This window comes from Thalassophryne amazonica, chromosome 10 (assembly GCF_902500255.1).
Source record: "Thalassophryne amazonica chromosome 10, fThaAma1.1, whole genome shotgun sequence".
NCBI classification, from domain to species: Eukaryota; Metazoa; Chordata; class Actinopteri; order Batrachoidiformes; family Batrachoididae; genus Thalassophryne; species Thalassophryne amazonica.
In genome coordinates this window covers 28,040,543-28,066,366 of record NC_047112.1, presented here as the reverse complement: position 1 = coordinate 28,066,366, position 25,824 = coordinate 28,040,543, and the positions used below count along the sequence as shown (strand labels likewise).

General features: G+C 41.4%; 1 protein-coding gene across 2 annotated transcripts in view; it reads right to left on the bottom strand.

Annotated features, from left to right (window-relative positions):
- Positions 1–4,691: 4,691 nt before the first annotated feature.
- Positions 4,692–25,824, bottom strand: part of btf3l4 (basic transcription factor 3-like 4) — a 32,073-nt gene continuing 10,940 nt past the window's right edge. For both annotated transcript variants that reach the window (XM_034179645.1, XM_034179644.1), the window contains exons 3-6: positions 25,264–25,377; positions 20,829–21,030; positions 7,796–7,855; positions 4,692–5,048 (exon numbers count right to left, since the gene is read on the bottom strand). In XM_034179645.1, coding sequence (XP_034035536.1) covers positions 5,002–5,048; positions 7,796–7,855; positions 20,829–21,030; positions 25,264–25,377 — 423 coding nt within the window. In that variant the 3' untranslated portion in view covers positions 4,692–5,001. The remainder of the gene's footprint in view (positions 5,049–7,795; positions 7,856–20,828; positions 21,031–25,263; positions 25,378–25,824) is intronic.

The following is a 25,824-nucleotide window of genomic DNA, read 5'->3' as shown; positions in this document are numbered from 1 at the left end:
TCACTCCTCAGGCATCCTCTCACTTTCCAAGATTTTATTAAACAATCTGGTTAGAAACTCTACTGCCATCTCTCCTAGACATTTCCATGCCTCCACTGGAATGTCATCTGGACCAACTGCCTTTCCACTCTTCATCCTCTTCATAGCAGCCCTCACTTCTTCCTTGCTAATCTCTTTTACTTCCTGATTTACTCTCACCACATCATCCAGCCTTTTCTCTCGCTCATTTTCTTTATTCATCAACTCTTCAAAATATTCCCTCCACCTTCTCAGCACACACTCCTCACTTGTCAGCACATTACCATGTGCATCTTTTACCACCCTAACCTGCTGCACACCCTTTCCAGCTCTGTCCCTTTGTCTGGCCAATCGGTACAAGTCCTTTTCTCCTTCCTTACTATTCAACTTCTTGTACAGCTCGCAATATGCCTTTTCCTTTGCTTTTGCCACTTCTCTTCTTGCCTTACGCCGCATGTCCTTGTACTCCTGTCTACTTTCTTCATCGCTCTGACTATCCCAAAACTTTTTTGCCAACCTCTTTCTCCTTATGCTTTCCTGGACCTCTTCATTCCACCACCAAGTCTCCTTGTCTTCCTTCCACTGTCCAGATGTCATACCCAGTACTGCCCTAGCTGTCTCCCTCACCACATCTGCAGTACTTTTCCAGTTGTCCAAAATTGCTTCCCCTCCAACTAGTGCTTCTCTCACCTGCTCGCTAAATTTCACACAACAGTCTTCCTCCTTCAGCTTCCACCATCTGATCCTTTGTTGAGCTCTCACTCTCTTCTTCTTCTTTACCTCTAAAGTCATCCTACAAACAACCATCCTATGCTGTCTAGTGACACTCTCTCCTGCTACCACCTTACAGTTTGTGATTTCTTTTAGCTTGCATCTCCTATAAAGAATGTAGTCCACCTGTGTGCACCTTCCTCCACTCTTATATGTTACCCTGTGCTCCTCCCTTTTCTTAAAGTAGGTATTCACCACAGCCATTTCCATCCTTTTTGCAAAATCAACTACCATCTGTCCTTCCCCATTCCTATCCTTGATACCATATCTACCCATTACTTCCTCATCACCTCTGTTCCCTTCACCAACATGCCCATTGAAGTCTGCTCCTATCACCACTCTTTCATGCTTGGGCACACTCTCCACCACCTCATCTAACACACTCCAGAAATCTTCTTTCTCCTTCATCTCACAACCTACCTGTGGGGCATATGCACTGATGATATTCATCACACCTTCAATTTCCAACTTCACATTCATCACCCTGTCAGACACTCGCTTAACCTCCAACACACTTTTAACATACTCTTCCTTTAAAATGACCCCAACACCATTTCTCTTCCTGTCCTCACCATGGTACAACTTGTACCCACCGCCGATGCTCCTGCTCTTACTTCCCTTCCACTTGGTCTCTTGCACACACAATATGTCTACCTTTCTCCTCTCCATCATATCAGCCAGCTCTCTCCCTTTACCAGTCATACTACCAACATTCAAAGTCCCCACTCTCATTTCCACCCTTCTAGTTTTCTTCTTCTCCCGCTGTTCGTGGCAACGTTTTCCTCCTCTTCTTCGTCGGCTTCGCCCAGCAGTAGCCCAATTTCCACCGGCACCCTGTTGGGCAATAGCACCGGTGGCAGATGTTGTTAACCCGGGCCGCGACCGATCCAGTATGGGAATTCGATTCTGAGTCTGCATAGTTGGGTTGGCTTGTTTTACGCCGGATGCCCTTCCTGACGCAACCCTCCTCATTTATCCGGGCTTGGGACCGGCACTCGGAATGTACTGGCTGCACACCCCATGTGGCTGAGTTTCAGTATCAATCGTATATGTATACATATTATTTGCACAAATACTTTTGTTTCTGGATATTGTTGATATATTCTGAAACAAACAAACCATCCCTTTATGGTGTAATATACAAATCAAACACACATTTATAAAGTCCAAATATTGAAATTTATCAAAATAATAAGTGAACTGAAATCAGTTGAATGGTGTCTCTACAGTGTCAGGTGTAGGTCATTCGGTCCTGCACTACAGAATTTCTTCCACTTGACCATTACACCCAAAGGCTAATTGAGGTTAATTTGTGAACTTCTCTTCAATTTCAGTTTTCATCAAATAATAAGGCAGAAACATTCCCTCACACACTCAGTGGTTGATGGATGAATTTTGTGCAGAGTTGCTCATGTCTGACATGCATGAAAACCACCATGATAATAATGATGATTAGATTGTACACCTAACGCTAAATCATGAAATACTGGAACAAGACTCGTCCAGAATATTGTTCAGCATAAAGCTCAACAGTATGGTACTGTTTAGTTTTATACTGAAGATATGATTTCAACCTACCGGTGGAACCTGTAGGACTTTGTTTTCATTCTACTAAGGGCTCGGTCACATGGCACACAACGATAGCTGGATGAAGGATAAAAAGTCAAAAAGTCACAAATCATTGAGAAAATGTGGATGAAAGATCCTGTACCTTTCCCCTCACCGAAAAGCCTGCGCATCAAAGAGCGCAGAAAGGAACAAAACAAAACCGAAACTAACAAAAGGAAAAACAAAGTGAACATTGACCTTGCTGCTTTCAAAATGAAACATTCACGATAACGTGACCGAAAGCGGGTATGAGACCGAGTGCAGCCAGCCTTGTCCTCGTATCCGCACTTGCAGGTGCGGGATTTTGTTTGTCTTAAGTGTGTGCACACGCAGGTCAGCCACAATGGTTGAAATGTGCATAAATAGTAAAAGTAGTTGATAAAATGTTCTTAATGCTATTGTTTCTGTATGAAAACGTTGCTTTATGGTCCTAAACATGGACGATTCGTTAGTGATACAAGGATGTTTGATTCAGCTCGTCGAAGGCGAGATTGAGATGGTTTGGACATGTGCAGAGGAGGGACCCAGGGTATATACAGAGAAAGATGATGAGGATGGAGCCTCCAGGCAGGAGGAGAAGGTTTATGGATGTGCTGAGGGAGGACATGCAGGTGGTTGGTGTGGAAGTTACAGAAGACAGGATGAGATGGAAATGACTGATGGAAATGCCGAAAGAAGACGACACAGAGCCCACATCACTCAAAGCAGAATGTTTAAAATGGGACTGACCAACATGGGTATCTTTTCACAATGCACTTTAGGTAGCACAGATAACTATCTTCATGCAATGCGGCTCTGTCAACCAGTTCACTGTGTTGACAGTCTCTGTGGGTGACAGTCACTGAGACACACACTCTCCCATTCTGAACTAAAGAGTCCCAGCATCTGCACCACTCTGTCTCCTTGGTGATATTTCCAAAGTTCATATCCCATCTAAATTCAAAATTCTACTGCTCATCGATCTGTTGCTAAGAAAGTAATCCTCCAGAACTGTAAATCAAAGAATTCTTGTCACATCACTCACTGCTCTACTCAACACCCCATAACAACATGAAAAAAGTATTTTTTTATTTTTGAAAAGTTATGAAAAAAACTTAAGGAATCACATGTGCATAAGTATTCATGCCCTTTTCTCAGGATTTTGTTGATGCACCTTTGGCAGCAATTACAACCTCACGTCTTCTTGAATATGATGCCACAAGCTTGGTGCATCTATCTTTAGGCAGTTTTGTCCATTCCTCTTTGCAGCACCTCTCAAGCTCCATCACGTTGGATGGGGAGCATCAGTGCACAGCCATTTTCAGATCTCTCCAGAAATGTTCAATCAGATTCAGGTCTGGGCTCTGGCTGGGCCTCTCAAGGACATTCCAGAGTTGCCACTCCTTTGATATCCTGTCTGTGTGCTTAGTGTCATTGTCCTACTGAAAGATGAACCGTCACCCCAATCTGAGGTCAAGAGCGCTCTGGAGCAGGTTTTCATCCAGGATGTCTCTGTACATTGCTGCATTCATCTTTCCCTCCATCCTGACTAGTCTCCCAGTTCCTGCCACTGAGTAACATCCCCACAGCATGATGCTGCCACCACGCTTCACTGTAGGGATGGTGTCCGTTTTCCTCCCAACGTGACACCTGGCATTCACGCCAAAAAGTTTAATCTTTGTCTCTTCAGACTCAGTGCTCATTGGGACCTTCAAAGCAGCAGAAATGTTTCTGTACCCTTCCCCAGTTTTGGTTTGTGATTTACCCCAGGTGGAGTCAAATTAATCTGTAGAAACATCTCAAGGATGATCAACAGAAACAGGATGCACCAGAGCTCCATTTTGAGCTTCACGGTAAAGGCTGTAAATACTTCTGTACATTTGATTTTTTTAAATTTATTTTTAATAAATTTGCAAAAACCTTTTTCACATTGTCATTATGGGGTATTGTGTGTTGAATTTTGATTAAAAAATGAATTTCATCCATTTTGGAATAAGGCTGTAACATAACTAAATGTCGAAAAAGTGAAGCATTGGGAATACTTTCCAGTCTGTGTGTGTATGTGTAAAGATGTTGGATGATAACAAAACTATAGATGGCGCTGCATTATTATTATTATTAACAAAAATAATGTAAACTTTTTTTTTTTTTTTTTACCCAGTCTGCCCCTGCTGTTCACAGCTGGCAGGATACTGATACACTGCCAGACATGCACAAAAATACTGAAAATTACAAAATCTAAACCGATCTCACGCTCAACTGCAACATTTTCAATTCTGTAAGAAAATGAGACACCATGTAAAAATGTTAACAAGCTTTATTTTGATTCTTTAAAAAAATACAAGCAAATTCTTAAGATTGTAGTATTCACGGTCACTCAAATCCTGCCTGTGATTGGCAGTGAAGGGGGTGACCCAGGTGGGAGTGTTTCTGGAAATGTACGCACCAGTGTAACGATAAGACATTCATTCCTCAGCCATCAGCTAATAGAAGAGTCACTATTTTGTGAGAACAGTGTCTGATATGAGTGAGCTGCTAGAATTTTAAGATTATTTAAAAAACAAACAAAAACAAACAACAGGGTTTCTTGCAGTCCAGTTCATATGTACATCAGGCTGATCTGTGTCAATTCGCCTCGTTCTTTGATGCTTCATCAAAGTTCTCTACCAGATCTGCAAGACAAACAATATTATTTTTACACCATAATATTACATTTTAAATGTGAAATCGTGACATTGTACTTCACCAAACAAGAGGCACATGGGGTGAAAACTGTCCCACTAAGATGTTACGGTACTGCAAAGGGACATAACACTCTGTTTCTCCATGGAATCACACTGACATTGTTGTCATCAGACAAGATGGCCTGACCCAAAGTATCATAGTGAGGAAGAAAAAAAATACCAAGATAACTGTCAATACATCCAGGCTATTGGACACAAAACACAAGTACCAAAGATGTGAATTATTACAATTACCTGTACAGACGCAGCCACTTTGTAAAAACTACTCTTGGAAGATTATTGTTCCAATCATCTTGGTCAACCAAGAAAAAGACATTTTGCCTGGAGGCCTACCATTTGGAGCATAATTTGGAAAGAACATTACTTTTATGCAAAGCGACCAAGATAACTGAAACTTTAGGGAATGATCGTACACAGACTGAAGTTTATACCTTTGTAGGATTTATTACAATTTTATGGGTTCTGGTTCATATATATATATATATATATATATATATATATATATATATATATATATATATATATATATATATATATGTATGTGTGTGTGTGTGTGTGTGTATATACAGTAGTGAAACAAAGTACCAGTAGATTCAGTAGATTCTCACAAATCCAACAAGACCAAGCATTCATAATATGCACACTCTTAAGGCTATGAAATTGGGTTATTAGTAAAAAAAAAAAGTAGAAAAGGGGGTGTTCACAATAATAGTAGCATCTGCTGTTGACGCTACAAACTGAAAACTATTATGTTCAAACTGCTTTTTTAGCAATCCTGTGAATCACTAAACTAGTATTTAGTTGTATAAACACAATTTTTCATGATTTCTTCATATCTGCGAGGCATTAATTTTGTTGGTTTGGAACCAAGATTTTGCTCGTTTACTAGTGTGCTTGGGGTCATTGTCTTGTTGAAACACCGATTTCAAGGGCATGTCCTCTTCAGCATAAGGCAACATGACCTCTTCAAGTATTTTGACATATCCAAACTGATCCATGATACCTGGTATGCGATATATAGGCCCAACACCATAGTAGGAGAAACATGCCCATATCATGATGCTTGCATGCTTCACTGTCTTCACTGTGAACTGTGGCTTGAATTCAGAGTTTGGGGGTCGTGTCACAAACTGTCTGCGGCCCTTGGACCCAAAAAGAACAATTTTACTCTCATCAGTCCACAAAATATTCCTCCATTTCTCTTTAGGCCAGTTGATGTGTTCTTTGGCAAATTGTAACCTCTTCTGCACGTCTTTTATTTAACAGAGGGACTTTGCGGGGGATTCTTGCAAATAAATTAGCTTCACACAGGAATCTTCTAACTGTCACAGCACTTACAGGTAACTCCAGACTGTCTTTGATCATCCTGGAGCTGATCAATGGGTGAGCCTTTGCCATTCTGGTTATTCGTCTATCCATTTTGATGGTTGTTTTCCATTTTCTTCCACGCGTCTGTTTTTTTTGTCCATTTTACAGCATTGGAGATCACTGTAGATGAACAGCCTATAATATTTTGCACCTGATGTATAAGTTTTCCCCTCTCCAATCAACTTTTTAATCAAACTATGCTGTTCTTCTGAACAATGTCTTGAATGTCCCATTTTCGTCAGGCTTTCAAAGAGAAAAGCATGTTCAACAGGTGCTGGCTACATCCTTAAATAGGGGACACCTGATTCACACCTGTTTGTTCCACAAAATTGACAAACTCACTGACTGAATGCCACACTACTATTATTGTGAACACCCCCTTTTCTACTTTTTTTTAACTTATAGCCCAATTTCATAGTGTGCATATCATGAATGCTTGGTCTTGTTGGATTTGTGAGGATTTTTGAGAATCTACTGGTACCTTGTTTCCCATATATATATATATATATATATATATATATATATATATATATATATATATATATATATATATGGAGCATGTAAATACAGAGAAAGATGTCCTACATCCTACATTCATAGTGGCAGGGCACAAACCTGTAACTTTAAATTTTGGAAAGCTATTCTCCATTTTAACAAGAGTGCTTTGACAGCACAATATCCACCGCTGGCAATCGCTGCTTTGGTACAAGTGCTTCCCACATTCTGAAAACATTTCAAGGGAGGTGATATTTGATTTCAGAATACAGACACCACCTCATGAAACTGGCAGTGTCTAGGTTTGTTAATCAAGAGCCATAACTCTACCAAAATGTATCAATCTTTTACAATATTACAATATGCGTATTGCCAACCTACAACAAGGAATTGTATCAGGTTTCCCAAAAGTCCTCCTAAAAATGTGAGAGGAGGTGACTTTAGAATGCAGGCACCCACTCACGAAACTGATGGAGTCTAGATTTGTTAATCAAGGGCCATCACTCTGGTATAATGGGCCCAACTCAGACGATATGATAATATGCGTCTTCAAACTATAACAAGGACTTGTATCAAGTTTCACCAAATTCCTCCTAAAAATGTGAGAGGACTTGAACTCAGAACACTTATACCCTTTTTGGGATGGACAGGTGAACATAAATCGCCATAACATAATCCCATTTTGGGCCCTCGGCCAGCGAGGGATAAAAATAGTTCACATTTCTGAACAGAACAGGCAAAACTGTTACATTATGTGTGCACACAGGAAAAAGATTTAACTGTCTGACTTCGCCACACATCATGACCCTTACCTGGAACATCATCGTCCTCTTCATCGACGTCCTCTGCCTTTGGAGCTTTGCTGTCGAGACCTGACATAAAACAAACAAGATACACATATATACATATATATTTATTCATTCCAGCTTTTGTGCACAGCTGTTCAAGGATTGTTACTGTTAGGTTCTTTTATCACGGTGAGACCTCCAAAAAGAATTGGACAGGAAACGGACTTCAAAGTTTAGATGTTGTATTGAAAAGTGTTGTTGTACCAGTACAGAGTTATTTTAGCGCTGGGATCTTTGCTGGTCGCATGCAAACACCAGGAACAAAGAACCCAGACTAACTTTTATAACCAGCCTAAGCAACCCCCATATGGGTGGTCCTGAACCTGGCTTGAGTCAGTGTCTATGTGAGCTGGCTGCAGGGCTGTGAAAATGGGCGATGTCTTCGCGGTGTGTTCATGGTTGTTATGTAAAAATCTTATAGTGTGTTTTTATGTATGTAGTGTAGTTTCACGCAATAAAACAGTGTTCCGTCATGCTGGTTCTTTTTCCAAACAGACATTTAAACATATATAAAGAAGATCAGATGGTTTTATCAGTTAGACAGCTGTAAAAGGATCTGATAGTATGGCCAAATACAAGGAGATTTTGTGCGTCAGCCATTTTGAAAGGCACTTAGGTTAAGATCAGATAGTTACAAGGACATTTTGAATGTGCGTCAGCCATTTTGTGTTATGCATCATAAAACACTCTTACAGTTACCAAATGCTTCATATTAAATATGTTCGACTGCACAAAGATTGTGGCTTTAAATCAGCACATCGATTACAAACAGCTTCTTTTTGTAAAGGTTTTCCTGGCAAGAGTATCTGAGAATGCTAAGAATGGACAGCACACGTGCTGACACTCGATTAGTACAAAACATTGTTGCCAGTTACTTTGAAAACTTCCATTATTAGTTACTTTTTAAGTTACTTTATACAATTACTTCATTAACAGCTTCATGCAGTTACTTTATGATGACAACTCGTAACTAATAAAAATGTAACTAATAACATCACTAGTAATCTGACTTAAGATTGAGTAATCAACAAAGTAGCTACCAGCAAAGTAACTAATAGTTTTTTTTATTTATTTATTTAACTTTTGTTGTTGGCAGTTTCCTCGCTTGCGAGGATAGTGGGAAGGCCTTTTTTTTTCTTTTTTTTTTAAGTTTATTTTCTACAAGCCCTCTGGTGGCTGAAAAGTCTGATGCAGGATGCACAAGACCTGTTACACTTGGGGCAAATGAACACTTGAGTAGGCTGGGCTTGTGCTGCTGCCCGCTGTTTCTGTCTTTGACGCTTCTGGCATGAGGCCTCACTTCTTTCTGCCTCAAACGTCAGGCTGGTGGATTTGATGCTGGAACGCCAGCTGAGTCTATCTGTAGCTAGATGCTGCCATGATTGATGCTGAATGCCTGCAAGGGAGAACTGTTTCTTTAACTGGTCCTTATAGCGCTTTTTGGGGGCCCCTTGGTTTCGTCTCCCTTCCTTGAGCTCGCCAAAGAGAATTAATTTCGGCATGCTTGTATCATCCATCCTGGCTATGTGACCTGCCCAACGAAGCTGTTGTTTGAGTATAATAGACTCCATGCTGGGCAATTTGGCTCTGGTAAGGATGTCCTCATTTGAGACGTAGTCCTGCCACTTGATCCCGAAGATGTTTCGGAGACAACGCTGATGAAAGCGTTCCAGTAATCTGATCTGCTGGCGATACAGAACCCAGGTTTCAGCTCCATACAGGAGGGTAGGGACCACAATGGCTCTGTAGACCTGCACTTTTGTGGAAAGGCGCAGTGCATGATTCTGCCAGACTTTCTTTGAGAGTCGACCAAAAGAACTGCTGGCCTTGGCAAGGCGACTGTCTAGGTCCTTGGCAACAGATGCGTCGTTTGAGATAACACTACCGAGATACGTGAAGTGCTCTACTGCATTCAGGCTGGTACCCTCGATGTTGATTTGGGGTGGGGTATATGCTGTATGGGGGATCGGTTGATATAGCACTTCTGTCTTTCTCAGGCTGATGGTGAGGCCGAAGGCTCTTGCTGCTTCAGCAAAACAGTTGACAATGTGCTGCAAGGCTTGCTCCGTATGGGCGATGAGGGCGCAGTCATCTGCGAAGAGCAGCTCCATGATTAGCTGTTCTGTGATCTTAGTGTGGGACAGAAGGCACCGCAAGTTAAACAGACTTCCGTCGGTTCTGAAGCGGATATAGATGCCGTCTGTCAAGTCTTCTTTGGCTTCACGAAGCATCATGCTGAAGAAGATGGAGAACAGAGTGGGCGTGAGGATGCAACCTTGTTTGACGCCATTTGAGATGGGGAAGCTGCCGGACAGAGTCCCGTTGTACTTCACTTGTCCCATCTGGCCTTCATGCAGCTGGCGGATGATGGTGAGGAGCTTTGGAGGGCAGCCAAGGCGTGCAAGAATCTTCCACAAACCCTCACGACTGACCGTGTGTAAAAAGCCTTGGTTAGGTCTATGAAGGCTGCATAAAGGGCCATGTTCAGTTCTCTGCACTTCTCCTGGATCTGTCTCAGGACAAAGATCATGTCGATGGTTTCCCTGTTGGCCCGAAATCCGCACTGACTCTCAGGAGTATTTTCATGCGCTATGGTAGGGGTAAGCCTGTTGAGCAGCACTCGAGCCAAAAACTTACCTGCTATTGAGAGGAGAGTGATGCCCCGATAATTAGAACAGTCGGACTTGTCGCACTTGTTCTTGTACAGGGAGACAATGCCCGCATCCCGAAGGTCATGTGGAACCATTTACTTTTCCCAGCAACTGGAGAAGAGAATGTGAAGCTTGTCAAGGACTGCCTCACCTCCATTTTGGTACACCTCTACTGGGATGCCATCTATGCCAGGAGACTTCCCTGGATTCAGCTGCGTGGTGGCCTTTCGGATCTCTTCAAGTGTTGGGGGGTCATCAAGTTCCCATTTCACCTCCACCTGGGGAATCTTCTCGATTGATGACTCTTGCACAGTGCGCTTGTCACTGAAGAGGTTTTCAAAGTGTTCTGACCAACGCTGCATAATGGTTTCCTTGTCCGTCAGAAGGGTGGAGCCATCTGAGGAGCGCAGGGGTGCTTGCACTTGATGTGCTGGCCCATGGATGGTCTTAAGGGCTTCATAAAAGGAGCGCATATCTCTGGCATCGGCATGTTGTTGTGTCTTCTCCACAAAATCTAGCCACCAGTCGTTCTACAGTATGTGGAGCTTGCTTTGCAGTGTGGAGCAGGCATTTCTGTAAGCTATCTTGGCAGAGTGGTCATCAGGTTTAGCTAAAAGAGTCTTGTGGCATGCACGTTTCTTTTCTAGTAGTTCCTGGAATTGTGCATCAGACTCATCAAACCAGTCTTTATTTTTCCTGGCTGAGAAGCCCACTACTTCTGCTGCCGTCTCCTGAAGGATGGTCTTTAATCTCATCGACTGTTGTTCAGTGTCGTCAGGCAGGCCTTCTTCTCCACCCAGTCTCTCCTCTAGTTTGGCCTGGAACTCTATTTTTGTGTCTATGTCTTGCAGCTTGTGGACTTGTAGCTTCTTAAACTGTGGGCCTTTCTTCTTAGGAGGGGGCTTGAAAGTGAAAGCAATCTTGGAACGGACCAAGCGATGATCCGTATAGCAATCCGCGCTAGGCATCACCCTGGTATGTAGTATGTCTCTTCTATCACGCTGTCGCGTCAGAACGTAGTCCAGAAGGTGCCAGTGTTTGGAGCGTGGGTGTCTCCAGGTTGCTTTGAATCTTTCTTTCTGTTGGAACAGGCTGTTGGTGATCGTCAAGTCATGTGCAGAGCAGAACTCCAGCAGCAGGCGGCCACTGTCGTTACAGTTGCCTATGCCATGTTTCCCTAGCACGTCCTTCCATACATCAGAGTAGCGGCCCACTCTGGCGTTGAAATCTCCCATGATGAGGAGCTTGTCCTGGGTGTCGACGCGCTGTAGAAGGTTGTGCAGATCGCTATAGAAAGCCTCCTTAACTCCGATGTCGGCCTGCATGGCTGGGGCATACACACTAACAATAGTGGCAAAATCCTTGTTGTTGATGGGGAGCCGGAGTGACATGAGTCGGTCAGAATGTCCAACTGGCAAACTGTGTAACCTATGTGCTATGGCACTCTTAATCATGAACCCGACCCCTGAGAGTCGACGATCTTCTTTAGCCTTCCCTGACCAGAACAGTGTGTAGCCTGTGCCTTCCTCGGTGAGTGACCCTTGGTCTGCAAAGCGCACCTCGCTGAGTGCAGCAATGTCTATGTCAAGCCTTGCTAGCTCTTTGGCGACTAAGGCTGAGTGTCTTCAAGGACGATCACTATTGTCTGAGTCCATCATTGTGCGTACATTCCAGCATGCAATTTTCAGGTTCTTTGTTTTTCTTTTCGCACCGCGTGTAGTGATCCCCGTTGGCAGCGGTGAGCCAACCGGGTCTAGTGAGACAAGCCATGTTTAGACCACCTTTTCTAGGTCTGTCTCCATGTGGAGCAAGCAGGGCTATCCCTAAACAGGGCTGCTTGGTCACCCAGGGCCCTGCCGGATGATGCTGTTGTCTCGGGTCAGCAATCAAACGACCATAGCTCCTGAGCCGCCTGCATGCAGGATCGAGACTGCAGCTCCCAGTGCCATCATGCACCTGCTGTTTTCGCCTCTTCCCATCGCTGCAGGGCTTTCCTTCCCGCCTGCGCTCGTTGCTTAAAGTGGGGATCAGCTCGTGCACACCAATTCCACTCTTTAGGCAAGGTGGCACTCCACAGTGGCACAGACAAGCTGAGACGGCTGTGGCGACCACCAGGCTGTAGGTTTTACATCAGAGTGACCTGATTATATTAAATATATTAAATATTTAACTTTTATTTAACCAGGAAAGTCCCATTGAGATTAAAAACCTCTTTTTCAAGGGAGTCCTGGCCAAGAGGCAGCAGAAGTTACATCAATTACATCAATTTACATAACTGCAAATATAAAGAAATTATAAAAAACATTTACATTGTGATGAAGTGGTTTCAAGTGCTCTCAGTTTGGACTTAAATGTATTCAATGAAATAAATTCTGTTAATTTCCAGTCCTTTTGCAACATGTTCCAAGTAGAAAGAGCAGACTAAACAAACGCCATTTTTCCATGTTCGGTGAGGGCAAATGGGACCGTCAACAAGAGATGATCATTTGAACGCAATGAATAAGATTCAATACTCCTCTGTGTGATTAAATTACAAATGTAGCAGTCTGAGCATGGCCTTGTAAATAAAAGTACACCAATGTCCCAATCATCTGGTGGACAAAGAAGGCCATCCCCCTCGACAGTACAGTTCACAATGATGAGTCAAGGCTCTACAGTTGGTAATGAACCTCAGAGAAGCATGATAAACAGAGTCAATCTTATGAAGACATTGAGCTGAAGCGTTAAGCGTTCATATACAACAGGTCTCCATAATCTAAAACTGATAAAAATGTTGCAGTGACAAGCCGCTTTTTCACTTCAAAAGAAAAACATAATTTGTTTCTAAAGAAAAACCCCAATTTGAGTTTAGGTTTTTTAACCAGTTTGTCAATATGTGGCTTAAAAGTGAGGGAGTCGTCAAGTAAGATGCCAAGATATTTGGACTCGTGCACCACCTCTATAACATATCCTTCTAAAGTACAAAGAGAGGGCAGATGTTGAGGAACTTTCCTAGTGTTTGCAAACAGCATAAATTTAGTCTTATTAACATTGAGGACTAGTTTTAGTTGCTGAAGTGAGAGATGCACAATAGTAAAAGCTTTCTGCAAGGATTCAACGGCTTTAGCAGGAGTTAATTCAAAACAATAAATGACTGTGTCATCCGCATAAAAATGCATATTAGCATCTGACACATTTTGTCCAAGTTCATTTATATACATAATGAACAGAAGAGGACCCAGTACTGAGCCCTGTGGCACCCCCCTGTGGACACTTGTATATTCAGAACAAACACCTTCACACTTAATGCACTGAGTCCTGCCACTCAAATAATTAGCAAACCAGGAAACTACATGATCTGACAGGCCAAAACAGAAGTCTCTGCTGTAAAAGAGCATGATCCACGGAATCAAAAGCTTTTGATAAGTCAATAAAAAGTGAGGCACAATACTGTTTTTTGTCAAGAGAAACAAGTATGTCATTGATCACTTTATTTGCTGCAGTAATAGTGCTGTGCTTTTTTCTGAAGCCTGATTGCAAATTTGAGAGCAGGTCTTTTGAATTTAAGAACTCTTTTAGCCGGTCACAAACGACAGATTCAAGAATTTTTTGACAAGACACATAAGTTTGATATTGGCCTGTAGTTGGTTAGAACAGCAGGATCCCCTCCTTTTAATAAAGGAGTAACAAAAGCAGATTTCCAAATGGATGGAATTTCTTTATTTTGGATTGTAAGATTAAAAAGGATTGTTAAAGGTTGCGCTATAAAATCAGCTGCAATTTTTAAAAAATAGGGCTCTATCATGTCTGGTCCAGGAGATTTCCTGTGATCTAATGTTTTGAGAGCTTTATGAACTTGTTGCACTGTAAAAGGATCAAAATGGAAAGAATCTCCAAAAGACACCGGAGGGTCTCTGCAGGAAGTCATATGAATTGGTCCTAAAGAGTCACATAAAGAACAAGATGAAACAAAATGCTTATTAAAGCAGTTTAAAATTTCACTAGTATCACAGACAGGGCCCGAATCTGTTATGACAAATTTTGGTAGAGACTGATAAAAACTGTTTACAGATAGAGACCTAATCATTTTCCAAAATGTGTTTGGAATATTGAGATTCTCCGTTGTGACGGATAAGTAATATTCTGATTTAGCCTTTTTAAGAAGAGAGGTACATTTATTTCTTAATTGTCAAAAAACAGACCAATCAGTGGCAGAATCACTTTTTCTGGCTTTGGCCCAAGAAATGTTGCGCTGATGGATTAAATCGGACAATTCTGCAGAAAACCAGGGATTTTCACGTCCCTGCACTCTACATTTCCTGATGGGAGCATGTTTGTTTACAATATGCATAAAACTTCTCCTAAAGAAACTCCAAGCAAGCTCGACATCAGGCAGAAGATCCATTTGCCCCCAATTGGCCAAAGATAAATCATGATGAAAAGCTTGTTCATTAAATTTTTTAAAATTCTGCTTGTTAATAATGCAGGGTTCAGATTTGGGGATTTTACAGCTCCTTGAAGTAGCAACAACACAATGATCACTCAAGTCACTGCAGAAGACTCCCAGAGATGAGAATTTGTGAGGGACATTGGTAAGAAATAGGTCAATCAAAGTGGATTTATCAGGATTTTTAATATTTGGCCTAGTAGGCTGGTTAACCAACTGGCTAAGATAAATGGAGTCACAGAATGATTTAAATTCATCAGAAGCCGTATTTAACCAGTCCCAATTCAAATCTCCAGCCAATAGGAGTTCGTTATAGTTTAATTTGGACAAAAGGCACTTCAGGGACATTAGTGCATCCTTGGTGGCAGATGGAGGCCTGTAACACCCAACAACAGTTATAGACAGGGACTTGGCAACTTGCACGTTCAAGGCAAGAAACTCCATTTGCTTACTAATAGACTCAGAACAGTTGTTACATCAAATCTAGTTTTGACATAAATGGCTACCCCACCACCTTTTTTAGGTCTGTCAGTGCAATGAACATTGTATCTGAATATGTTAATGTCTTCATTTCTAATAGATTTAGTCAGCCAAGTTTCAGAAATTATTACAATACCCGCATCTGTTGAATCAACCCAAGTTGTAACCATGTCCATCTTTGGTAATAGGCTACATGCATTTAGATGAACAAATTTAATTTGTGATATGGATTTAAAATCAGAAGGAGTCTGAACACATTGCATCTCTGGTCCAGGATTTGGTTGTACATTTCCAAATATAAGTAAAAGCAAGACAATTAGTCTTTGTTTCATGTCGCTTTTAAAAGCAATCTTTTTGTTTGAATCAGCTAGGTAATGCCTTTCTTTTAGTAAAAAAGTTAAATTGTATAAAGCTAAAAAACTTTGAAGTTTAGGCAAATTAAAGCGCAAATCTGACCACAAATTTAAGGCCCAAGCTGAAAGAGTCTGTGGAGACACTGGATGCCTATCTGAAGTAGACTTAGTGCCACTATAGTAGGTATCCTGCTTATTAATTGAGAAACTTGCACCAGGATCATTGCTTGGATTCAAATCCCAAACAGCCAAAAAGTATAATAAAGTAAAAAAAAAAGCCATCTTCAACTTACAGAATGTTGATAAAGACATCCTTTAGTCTGTGAGCAGCACAGTCTCAGCAAAATGTCCTGGTTCCAGATAGGTGGTACAGGCCAAGACCTGTTAGCACAGGGTCCAGGTGGATGGTGCAGGCCGAAACCTATTAGCCCAAGGACCAGGTAGGTGCTGCAGGCCGAAACCTGTTAGCCCGGGGTCCAGGTGGATGGTACAGGCCGGAACCTGTTAGCCCGGGGTCCAGGTGGATGGTGCAGGCCGAAACCTGTTAGCCCAGGGTTCAGCTGGATGGTGCAGGCCGAAACCTGTTAGCCGAGGGACCAGATGAATGAAGCAAACTGAAACCTGTTAGCCCAGGGTCGAGGTGGTTGGTGCAGACCGAAACCCGTTAGCCCAGGGTCCAGGTGGTTGGTACAGGCCAAGACCCTTTAGCCCAGGGTCCAGGTGGTTGGTACAGGCCAAGACCCTTTAGCCCAGGGTCCAGGTGGTTGGTACAGGCTAAGACCCTTTAGCCCAGGGTCCAGGTGGTTGGTACAGGCCGAGACCCTTTAGCCCAGGGTCCAGGTTGTTGGTGCAGGTCGAGACCTGTTAGCCCAGGGTCCAGGTGGTTGGTACAGGCCAAGACCCTTTAGCCCAGGGTCCAGGTGGTTGGTACAGGCCGAGACCCTTTAGCCCAGGGTCCAGGTTGTTGGTGCAGGCCGAGACCTGTTAGCCCCGGGTCAACTCAGAGCACATGTGGCAAAACACCCCAACTGAATAGAAGTTCACACTTCTCTAGAAGCCCAATAAAAAATCTACATAAAAAAACAACAACTAGTGCTTCTAAAAAGATAAAAATGCATTAAAATTCATAAACACGCCATAGCCCCATGAGAGACACTGAGCAAACTCAAAACATGCTGTTTTGAGTTTGCTTAAAACAGCATGCAGTTACTTTTCTGAGTACTCAATCTTAAACATAACCAAGGTAGATTACTATTTACTTTATTAGTTACATTCAACAGCTGCTGTCAAGTTGTCCGCAGCTGCTAATGAAGTAACTGTAAAATGTAACTGTATAAAGTAACTTTTCAGTTAAGTTACTGTAACAACACTGGTCCAAAGCCACAAATTTCCAGTCAACCAATTAATAAATTAGCTTTTCTGAATTCATGAAATCCCCTGGACACTAGCACTGAAACAACTGCATAAAGACCAAAAGTTCTCTGACCCAGTCCATAGTACCAACATCGAGGCCGACCGGTTTCATTAAAGCTGATAGCGTACACTCAATTTGCATGTTTATTCTACACACTCCTTGTAATAAACTGCTTGTTGTGTTAAATAAAAACATCGTTTCCAACAGACAGCATTGCGAGTGACTCGCCAACAATGTGCCACAGACACTTAATCTAACTTAAAACTGCACTGCAGCAGAGCCGTTTTTGGCATCCACTTCAGCCGTACTGCTGTGGATCAAAACTGCATACACACGTCTGGATTTTGTTTGAGCTGAGAATAAACAGAAGCTGCCCAACTGTTCAACAGCTCCACACTGAGACTCCTGCACCACGGTTATGACATCAAACACATCTACTAATCAGGGATGGAAACTTAAGAGCTTTTAACTGATATCAGTGCCATTATCGATTCTGATTTTCAGTTTCATTCTCAGTTTGACTGATCAATTTTTCTGTGTGTAGAAAAAGCAGCTCTCCAGGTAACACAGATCTAAGTCAGCAGATCATACTGTAATTCTCTTAAAAATGTGTTCACATAGAACTTCAAAGTTTTTTGACTACAACCCCAATTCCACTGAAGTTGGGACATTGTGTAAAATGTAAATAAAAACAGAATACAATGATTTGCAAATCCTCTTCAACCTATCTTCAATTGAATACACCACAAAGACAAGGTATTTAATCTTCAAACTGATAAACTTTATTGTTTTTGTGTAAATATTTGCTCATTTTGAAATGGATGCCTGCAACACAATTCAAAAAAGCTGGGACGGTGGTATGTTTACCGCTGTGTTACATCACCTTTCCTTCTAACAATACTCAATAAGCGTTTGGGAACTGAGGACACTAATTGTTGAAGCTTTGTAGGTGGAATTCTTTCCATTCTCTTTTGATATACGACTTCAGTTGTTCAACAGTCGGTTGACTCTCGGGGTTTCTGTTGTCGTATTTTGTGCTTCATAATTCCCCACACATTTTCAATGGGCGACAGGTCTGGACTGCAGGCAAGCCAGTCTAGTACCCGCACTCTTTTACTACGAACCCACGCTGTTGTAACACATGCAGAATGTGGCTTGGCATTGTCTCGCTGAAATAAGCAGGGACGTCCCTGAAAAAGACGTTGCTTGGATGGCAGCATGTGCTGCTCCAAAACCTGGATGTACCTTTCAGCATTGATGGTGCCATCACAGATGTGCAATTTTCCTATGTCAGGGGCACTAACACACCCCCATACCGTCACAGATGCTGGCTTTTGAACTTTGCGCTGTTAACAATCTGGATGGTCTTTTTCCTCTTTTGTCCAGAGGACACGACGTCCATGATTTCCAAAAACAATTTGAAATGTGGACTCATAAGACCACAGCACACTTTTCCACTTTGCGTCTGTCCATTTCAAATGAGCTCGGGCCCAGAGAAGGCAGCGGCGTTTCTGGATGTTGTTGATGTATGGCTTTCACTTTGCACTTTGATGTCGGTTTTTAATGCAGTGCCGCCTGAGGGATCGAAGGTCATTGGCATTCAATGCTGGTTTTCGGCCTTGCCGCTTACATGTAGAAAGTACTCCAGATTCTCTGAATTTTCTGATTAGATTATGGACTGTAGATGATGGAATCCCTAAATTCCTTGCAACTGAACGCTGAGAAACATTGTTCTTAAACTGTTGGACTGTTTTTTCATGTTGTTGTTCACAAAGTGGTGATCCTCGCCACATCTTTGCTTGTGAATGGCTGAGACTTTTGGGGATGCTCCTTTTATACCCATTCATGAGTGTCCTCAGTTCCCAAATATTTGAGTGTTGTTAGAAGGAAAAGTGATGTAACACAGAGTTAAACATACCACTGTCCCAGCATTTTTAAAACGTGTTGCAGGCATCCATTTCAAAATGAGCAAATATTTGCAGAAAAACAATTAAGGTTATCAGTTTGAACATTAAATATCTTGTCTTTGTGGTGTATTCAATTGAATATAGGTTGAAGAGGATTTGAAATCATTGTATTCTGTTTTTACTTACATTTTTATACAATGTCCCAACTTCATTGGAATTGGGGTTGCAAGAAAGAACTGCAAAACTTGTAAAAGTTCATCTAATCCTGTTGATGTGACTTGTTTTCTATTCTCATGACTGAAACATAAAGAAGTGCATACACATGCATTTATTTCCTTGATCACTGAGAACAAGTCAACAAACAAAACAAATGCACAAAAATGCAAAAGGTGCCTGTTCCAATTTCCCTCTAAATGTTATTAATAATAATAATAATAATAATAATAATAATAAACTTATTTTGTTCAGGAGATAATTTGCAACAATTATTAGTTGGTTTGGGATGTGAAATGATAAAGTTTAAGAGTTGGTTTGAGATTAACAAATTGTCATTAAATTGGTCTAAAACTACAATGATGTTATTTGGAAGCCATAAAAAAGATGAATAAATACAGTTAAACATACAGGGGGTAAACATAGTATGTGTCAAAGAGAACAAGTTGTTAGGTGTGATCATCAATGATAGAATTAACTGGAAAGCTCATATTCAACATATTCAAAAGAAAGTATCAAAAAGTATTGCAATATTAAATAGGGCAAAGCACATTCTTGATGGTAAATCACTACATACTCAGTATTGTACATTGATTGCACCTTACTTGACTTACTGTGCTGAAGTATGGGGCAATAACTATAAAATTACAGTGCAACCATTATTCATCCTTCAAAAAAGGGCATTAAAAATAATTCATAATGCAGTCTATCGGGATCATACCAATCCACTGTTTATCAAATCAAAGATTTTAAAACTCTGTGACATGATTTCATTTAAGACTGTTCAATTGATGTATAAAGTGAAAAATAAGCAAGTACCATTTAGAATTCAAGGATATTTTATGCAAAGAGAAGGAATATATAATTTAAGGGGTTTGTATCATTTTAAAATTGCTGGCGCTCAGATGACCAGGAAATGCTTCTGTGTCTTTATTTGTGGCCCAAAAAAAATGGAATAAGCTACCTGAGAAACTCAAACAATGTCCAAATATTAACCAGTTTAAATATTTATACAAAGAAAGGGTGTTCGCCAGATATGTGTCTGATGAAAAACATTGAGTTGTGTTGTATGATGAATCTGCTTCATTTGAATTCTTACTATTGAATATGTACCGGGGTAACTCGTTGGAAATGAATGTGTATGAACTGGCACTTAGCTTGGGTTGATTTGACTAAACGGGTGGGTGTAGGCATTGATAAGCATTGCTTCTGCCTCCACCTTTTGGGCACCATGTACATTGTTTTCTTGTTCTTTCTTTCCTGTAACTTTTGTTTTTTTTTTTTGTATTGATTTATGATCTTTTTTTGTAAGCATTGGTGCCTAATAAATTCAAATTTCAAATGAGTTGGGTCTACAAACATGATCATCCTGTGCAGATGCAGCATTTCTAAGAACTCAATCTTTATCTTCAATTTTTACTTTTGAAGAAACATGATGTCAGAAAGTAGTATAAAAGAGGTTCCATCCACACTTAGGACAAAATCAAAGCAAAACATTTATTTTTATAAAAGGATTACGAAATTCCAAAATTCTGAAAAGCAGGTACACCCACCTTGCAGAGGGAACTGTTCAGCGAGTTTTCGCAGGCTGGTGAGGCTGTCAGCTCCCAATTGACTGAGGATGCCTGGGAGCATCTCTGTCAGCTGCTTGGTCTCTGCGTGGCCTGTGACGGCAAAGGTGTTTGCCGACAGAGAAGCCTGGACTTTGGGGTTGTTAAAATGGATAACAGTCCCATCGTTCTTGATCATGTTCACCTGAGAAGAGAAGATCCCTCAGTAGTTAACAATTAGACCAGAGGACCAGTAACCTGAAAGGTTCAGCAGAGCAGACCATCCATGAGCTAGAGTGAAATGAGCAAATTTAAAACAACACTTTCTTAAATTACACCCTGCATGCAGGGCTAGTATGGGCATAATGTAGTCACTACTGATGCATGGGTCAACCCCACAGGCATCTGTGAGATTGACCCACGGGTTGGGTGGGTGCGGGTGAGAAAATATGGCAGATGTACGGAGGCGGGTCAACAAGTGACAAAGCAGAGTTGCCACTAATAATTTACCTATATATTACACGCTGTCCAAATGGCAGGTAGTGCACTCTGCTTGATGTGCTGCATTCATGCTGGCAGGCTGAAGGTGGCCACACGTACGTTTGCATTAAGTCTGCAGTCTGTTGCGTGTGTGATACGTGCACAGAGCTCATACACTCCAGCCAAATGAATGCTTCCTTTCGCACTAGCTCTACATCAGTACATTCCAGCTGCGGCAGAACATCCCACTATGCAGCAAATAGGCAACAGGTCTATTATGAAGATTTTGAAGCTAAAATGTAACCAAATGGAAATGTCACATGGTCAGTAATCACATAGTCATGCCTTGTAGTCATCTATATTATTATAGCCAGGTGGCCTCTGTGTGCGTGTGTATGGCTTCCATCACAGCCAAATCAGGGAGAGCTGACATTTGCAGTTTGGTATGCTTATGTATATTGGGTCAAGGATGACCCAAGGTCAAGGATGGTGTTAGTGAAGTTTAGGGCTGGTGGCTGCCGATCACCTTAGTATCGCTTCTGCTTTCCTGTTGTTTAATGCAGATTAATTACACCTTAAGTGTAGTTTTTATGGCTGACTGATTGTTTTCTTTATCTCTCTGTCCGAGATGTGGCTGGATCCACGTGCTGTACTGGATGATGTCTGTGGTGGACGCGGGATGGACTCTGCTGTAGGAACAGATCCAAGGAGTGGCTCGATGTCAACCCCCCCCCCCCCCCCCCCCCACAACTCCCTCCTGTATTGTAAACCTTTTCGATAGAAGGGCCTAAGCAGTGGGTCACCCCTTTGAGTCTGGTCTGCTTGAGGTTTCTTCTTCAATATCATCAGAGGGAGTTTTTCCTTACCACTGTCGCCTATGTGCTTGCTCTAGGGGTTGGTAAGGTTAGACCTTGCATATGTGAAGCACCTTGAGGCAGCTTTGTTGTGATTTGCCGCTATATAAACTAAATAAACTGAAACTGATGAATGCTGCGAAAACTGAAAGTTGATAGGACTAATATTTTTGGAGAAATTCATGATATTAGCCAACAATAGTGAACAATGGACATTGTGCTGCAATGCACCATGGGAGTTCGGGGTTTTGGGATTTTAAATGTTACTGTGGTTCATGTTAGTTTAACCCCTTAACGCCTATTGTCGCATATATGCTACAATATTTGACTCAAATATGCAACATAACAAATTGACCAGTATGCCTGTTGTCGCAAATTTGCAACATACCATTATTATTATTATAACATTATAACATAAAGTCATTACCAAAATACCTAAATTACTATTTATTTTTAATGCAAAAGTGAAATTAATAATCTCAACATTATTTACTATCTACTTAAAGGCAAAAACACACACAAAACATTTTTTTATAAATTCAGGCGTTAAGGGGTTAACAGTGTTGTTAGTGTTATTGATTTATTGTGTTTTTGTCGTTCAATTGATTTAGAATAGGGGTGGGCAACGAGGGCCAAGACACTGCAGGTTTTCCTTGCAACCAGTCACCTCAGCAGGTGGGTTGCTGATGAGCTTCTCCCCTGAACATAAATACCTGATCCTCAATGAAATCACCTGCTGAGGTGACTGGTAGCAAGGAAAACCTGCAGTGTCTCAGCCCTTCATGGCACATGATTGCCCACCCCTGGTTTAGTCAGTTTAGTTAAGTGTCATGTTGCTGTTACCGTGAGTGAAAACTGTAGTGTGTTTGTTGTCTTGTGCTATGTCTGTATTTGGATGTGTAAAAATGAAAGCTCTGCATGCGTGCATCTAACTTTGATCATGGACAAACTGTAGAGAGCTGACATTTGCCGTTTGGTAATGTCATGTTATCAGTAAGAAAACTGTTCTGTTTCTATAGTGACACACGCTGGTCATTTTTAACATAGCAGCACAGGTAGTTACTGGTCTGTGAGAAGCCACAAGTTCATTGGCTGAGAGTGAGCAGGTGGTCTAGAGTCAACTTCATGTTCAGCCACACTGTTCAGACAGACTGGAGAGCATTTTAGTGCCTTTGCATTCTAGAACGATTGCTTCTAAGTACTGTAGTTAACCTAAGTTTAATGATTCAGTGTTTCTGAATATTGTGTGTTTTTATACACTTTGTGATGCTGTGTAACAAAAGCAGCTCACCCCATTATCTTTGCTGTGTTGTCAGGTTATCTATGTTGTAGCTATGTAGTGATTTAATTACCAATCTCACTCAGGAAAGTTGTACTTTATATTCTGACTTTACTTATGTGATTTGCAGTGTCTCTGTATGAGAATTACATTATTTGTACTGACAATGGACGTAATTATGCTAAAATGAAATTTTATTTTGTGATCAGTTTCACAAATTCAGTAATCCAGAAGCTGTGTCCAAGACATTACCGAGTAAAGGAGACTGAACTTTATTCCGCATGTCTGGCTCATCATTCAGCATACAATTACTGACTGTTTAGCTATCTGCCAACTTGTGCACAGCAGGTATGCACGTTGGAGGACAGATTGATGAATGGCGCCAAAATGGGACGTTGATAGGACTATGTTTGGTGAAACTACAGATATTAGCTAGCAACACTGAACAATGGATATTGCAAATTAAATTCTGGACTCACACACCACTCCAGCAAGGGGTGGTAAATCATCTTTATATCAAAAGTGTGAGTGCCTGCGTGATTTTATTTTGTAAATTCAAAGTAAGTACATAATATAACTGTAAATACATTAAAATACATGGATGACACAAGAAACTGAAAACACTTATTTCTGTTGTGGTCCATTTAAAAATCAAATTACATAATAGAAGTTAAAATAAAATAACAATACTGAAAATAATGTGTATATGATAACAATAGCTAAACAATATATAAATACATTAAGACAGTAAATTAACATAAAAAAATGTACATAATTAACAGGAAATAAAAGGGTTGTGTTCTTCCTCTAAAAATTGTTGAGGTCTAAGGTTCTAAAAACATTCTGGGCTCACACACTGTTCCAACTCATTATACAAGCTTTGTTTAATAATTTATTACCACCCTTGAAAAATGTCAGCTACCTCTTTTCTAAACATTATCCAATCTAGAGCCCGTGGATCCCTGCGGGTAACGCGTAAGTGATTTTTAACAGCACAGTGCACTTACCCACTGTAGATGTAAATTTGAGGAGAGGAGGGGGAATTGCAGAAAAAAACAGCTTGGGCACAACACATTGCAGGCTCAAACTGGTGGTCAAATAGCTGCTTTTTTATCTGACTGACGACTGGTTGATATTTCCTGAGTGGCACGGTGTCTTAGAGGTTAGCACTGGTACCTCACAGCAAGAAGGCTGTGGGATCGCTTCCCGCCTTTTCTGTGTGGAGCGTGCATGTTCTGTGTCTGTGTGTGTTTCCTCCCGGTGCTCTGGTTTCCTCCCACAATCAAAACATGCTTATTTAGCATCTGCTCCTTTCTCTGCCCCTGACCAAGGCAGCATCTCTACATCTGGAGTTGGTCCCCAGGCGCTGGACTGTGGCTGCACACTGCACCTAGTGGTTGGATTGTGTCTAACTGTAATTAGGATGGGTTACATGCAGAAGACAAATTTCATTGTATGTGTGTACAATGACAATAAAGGCTCAAGTCTGTTCTCTACTTTCATCACAAAATACTTAAATAAAAATCAATGTATGGGGAAACACTGAATTTATTTTCAACACAACCAGTAAAACACTTGGTACACTAGACCACCAGCCTGGTAAACCAGACTGGGCTATCAGACCATGAGGCCAGACCCAAACTGTACTAGTGACTGTCATTTGGAAGTGTCTTTATTCCAAACTCTGCTTATACACACACAGTATTATTTGGTAACGGACAGATGTACAAAAACCCATAAAGCAAAATCTTTGTGAGCATGCAAAAAAATGCATTACAAATAATCACATTCAGCATTCCTCTACAGCGGGTCAGTGTCCTTTTACCTCCTCAATTCCTGCAATATTGTTGACAGCCAACTTCTTCAGAGAGCTCTGAAGCTTTTTGTCGTCAGTTGTTGCCGTTCTGTGAACTACCTTCTTCTTTCTGCGTGCACTGCCCTAAAACCAAACAAACCACAGCAACTTTACAAGACAAGTTGGAGGCTAACACACTTACCCAGATTAAAAAAAAAGCTTAGATTTAGAAGTGCTAGATAATTTATCTTGTTTTTAAGCCCCTGTCACACATAGCAAGAATGTGGAGGAACCATTCTGACACGGCAAATATTGCCATAATCCGACGCAGTCAGCAGGAAAAGAGGCGTGGCCAGCCGTGGTCCGAACGCATCCGGACTGCCTCGTGCAAACCTGCAGGATGCAGCCCAAACATATTTCAGACAACAGTCAGATGACACAGACTGCTGTCAGACAACACCGACACTGGAGCTGTCACTCACTCACCCACCCACGCAATCAAATCTCCGCTCGTCCTCACATTCCCAGCGCTAAACTGACCTCTCATGTGTGTGTCTCACATGATGGAGTGCACGCGTGTAGAACAGGTGA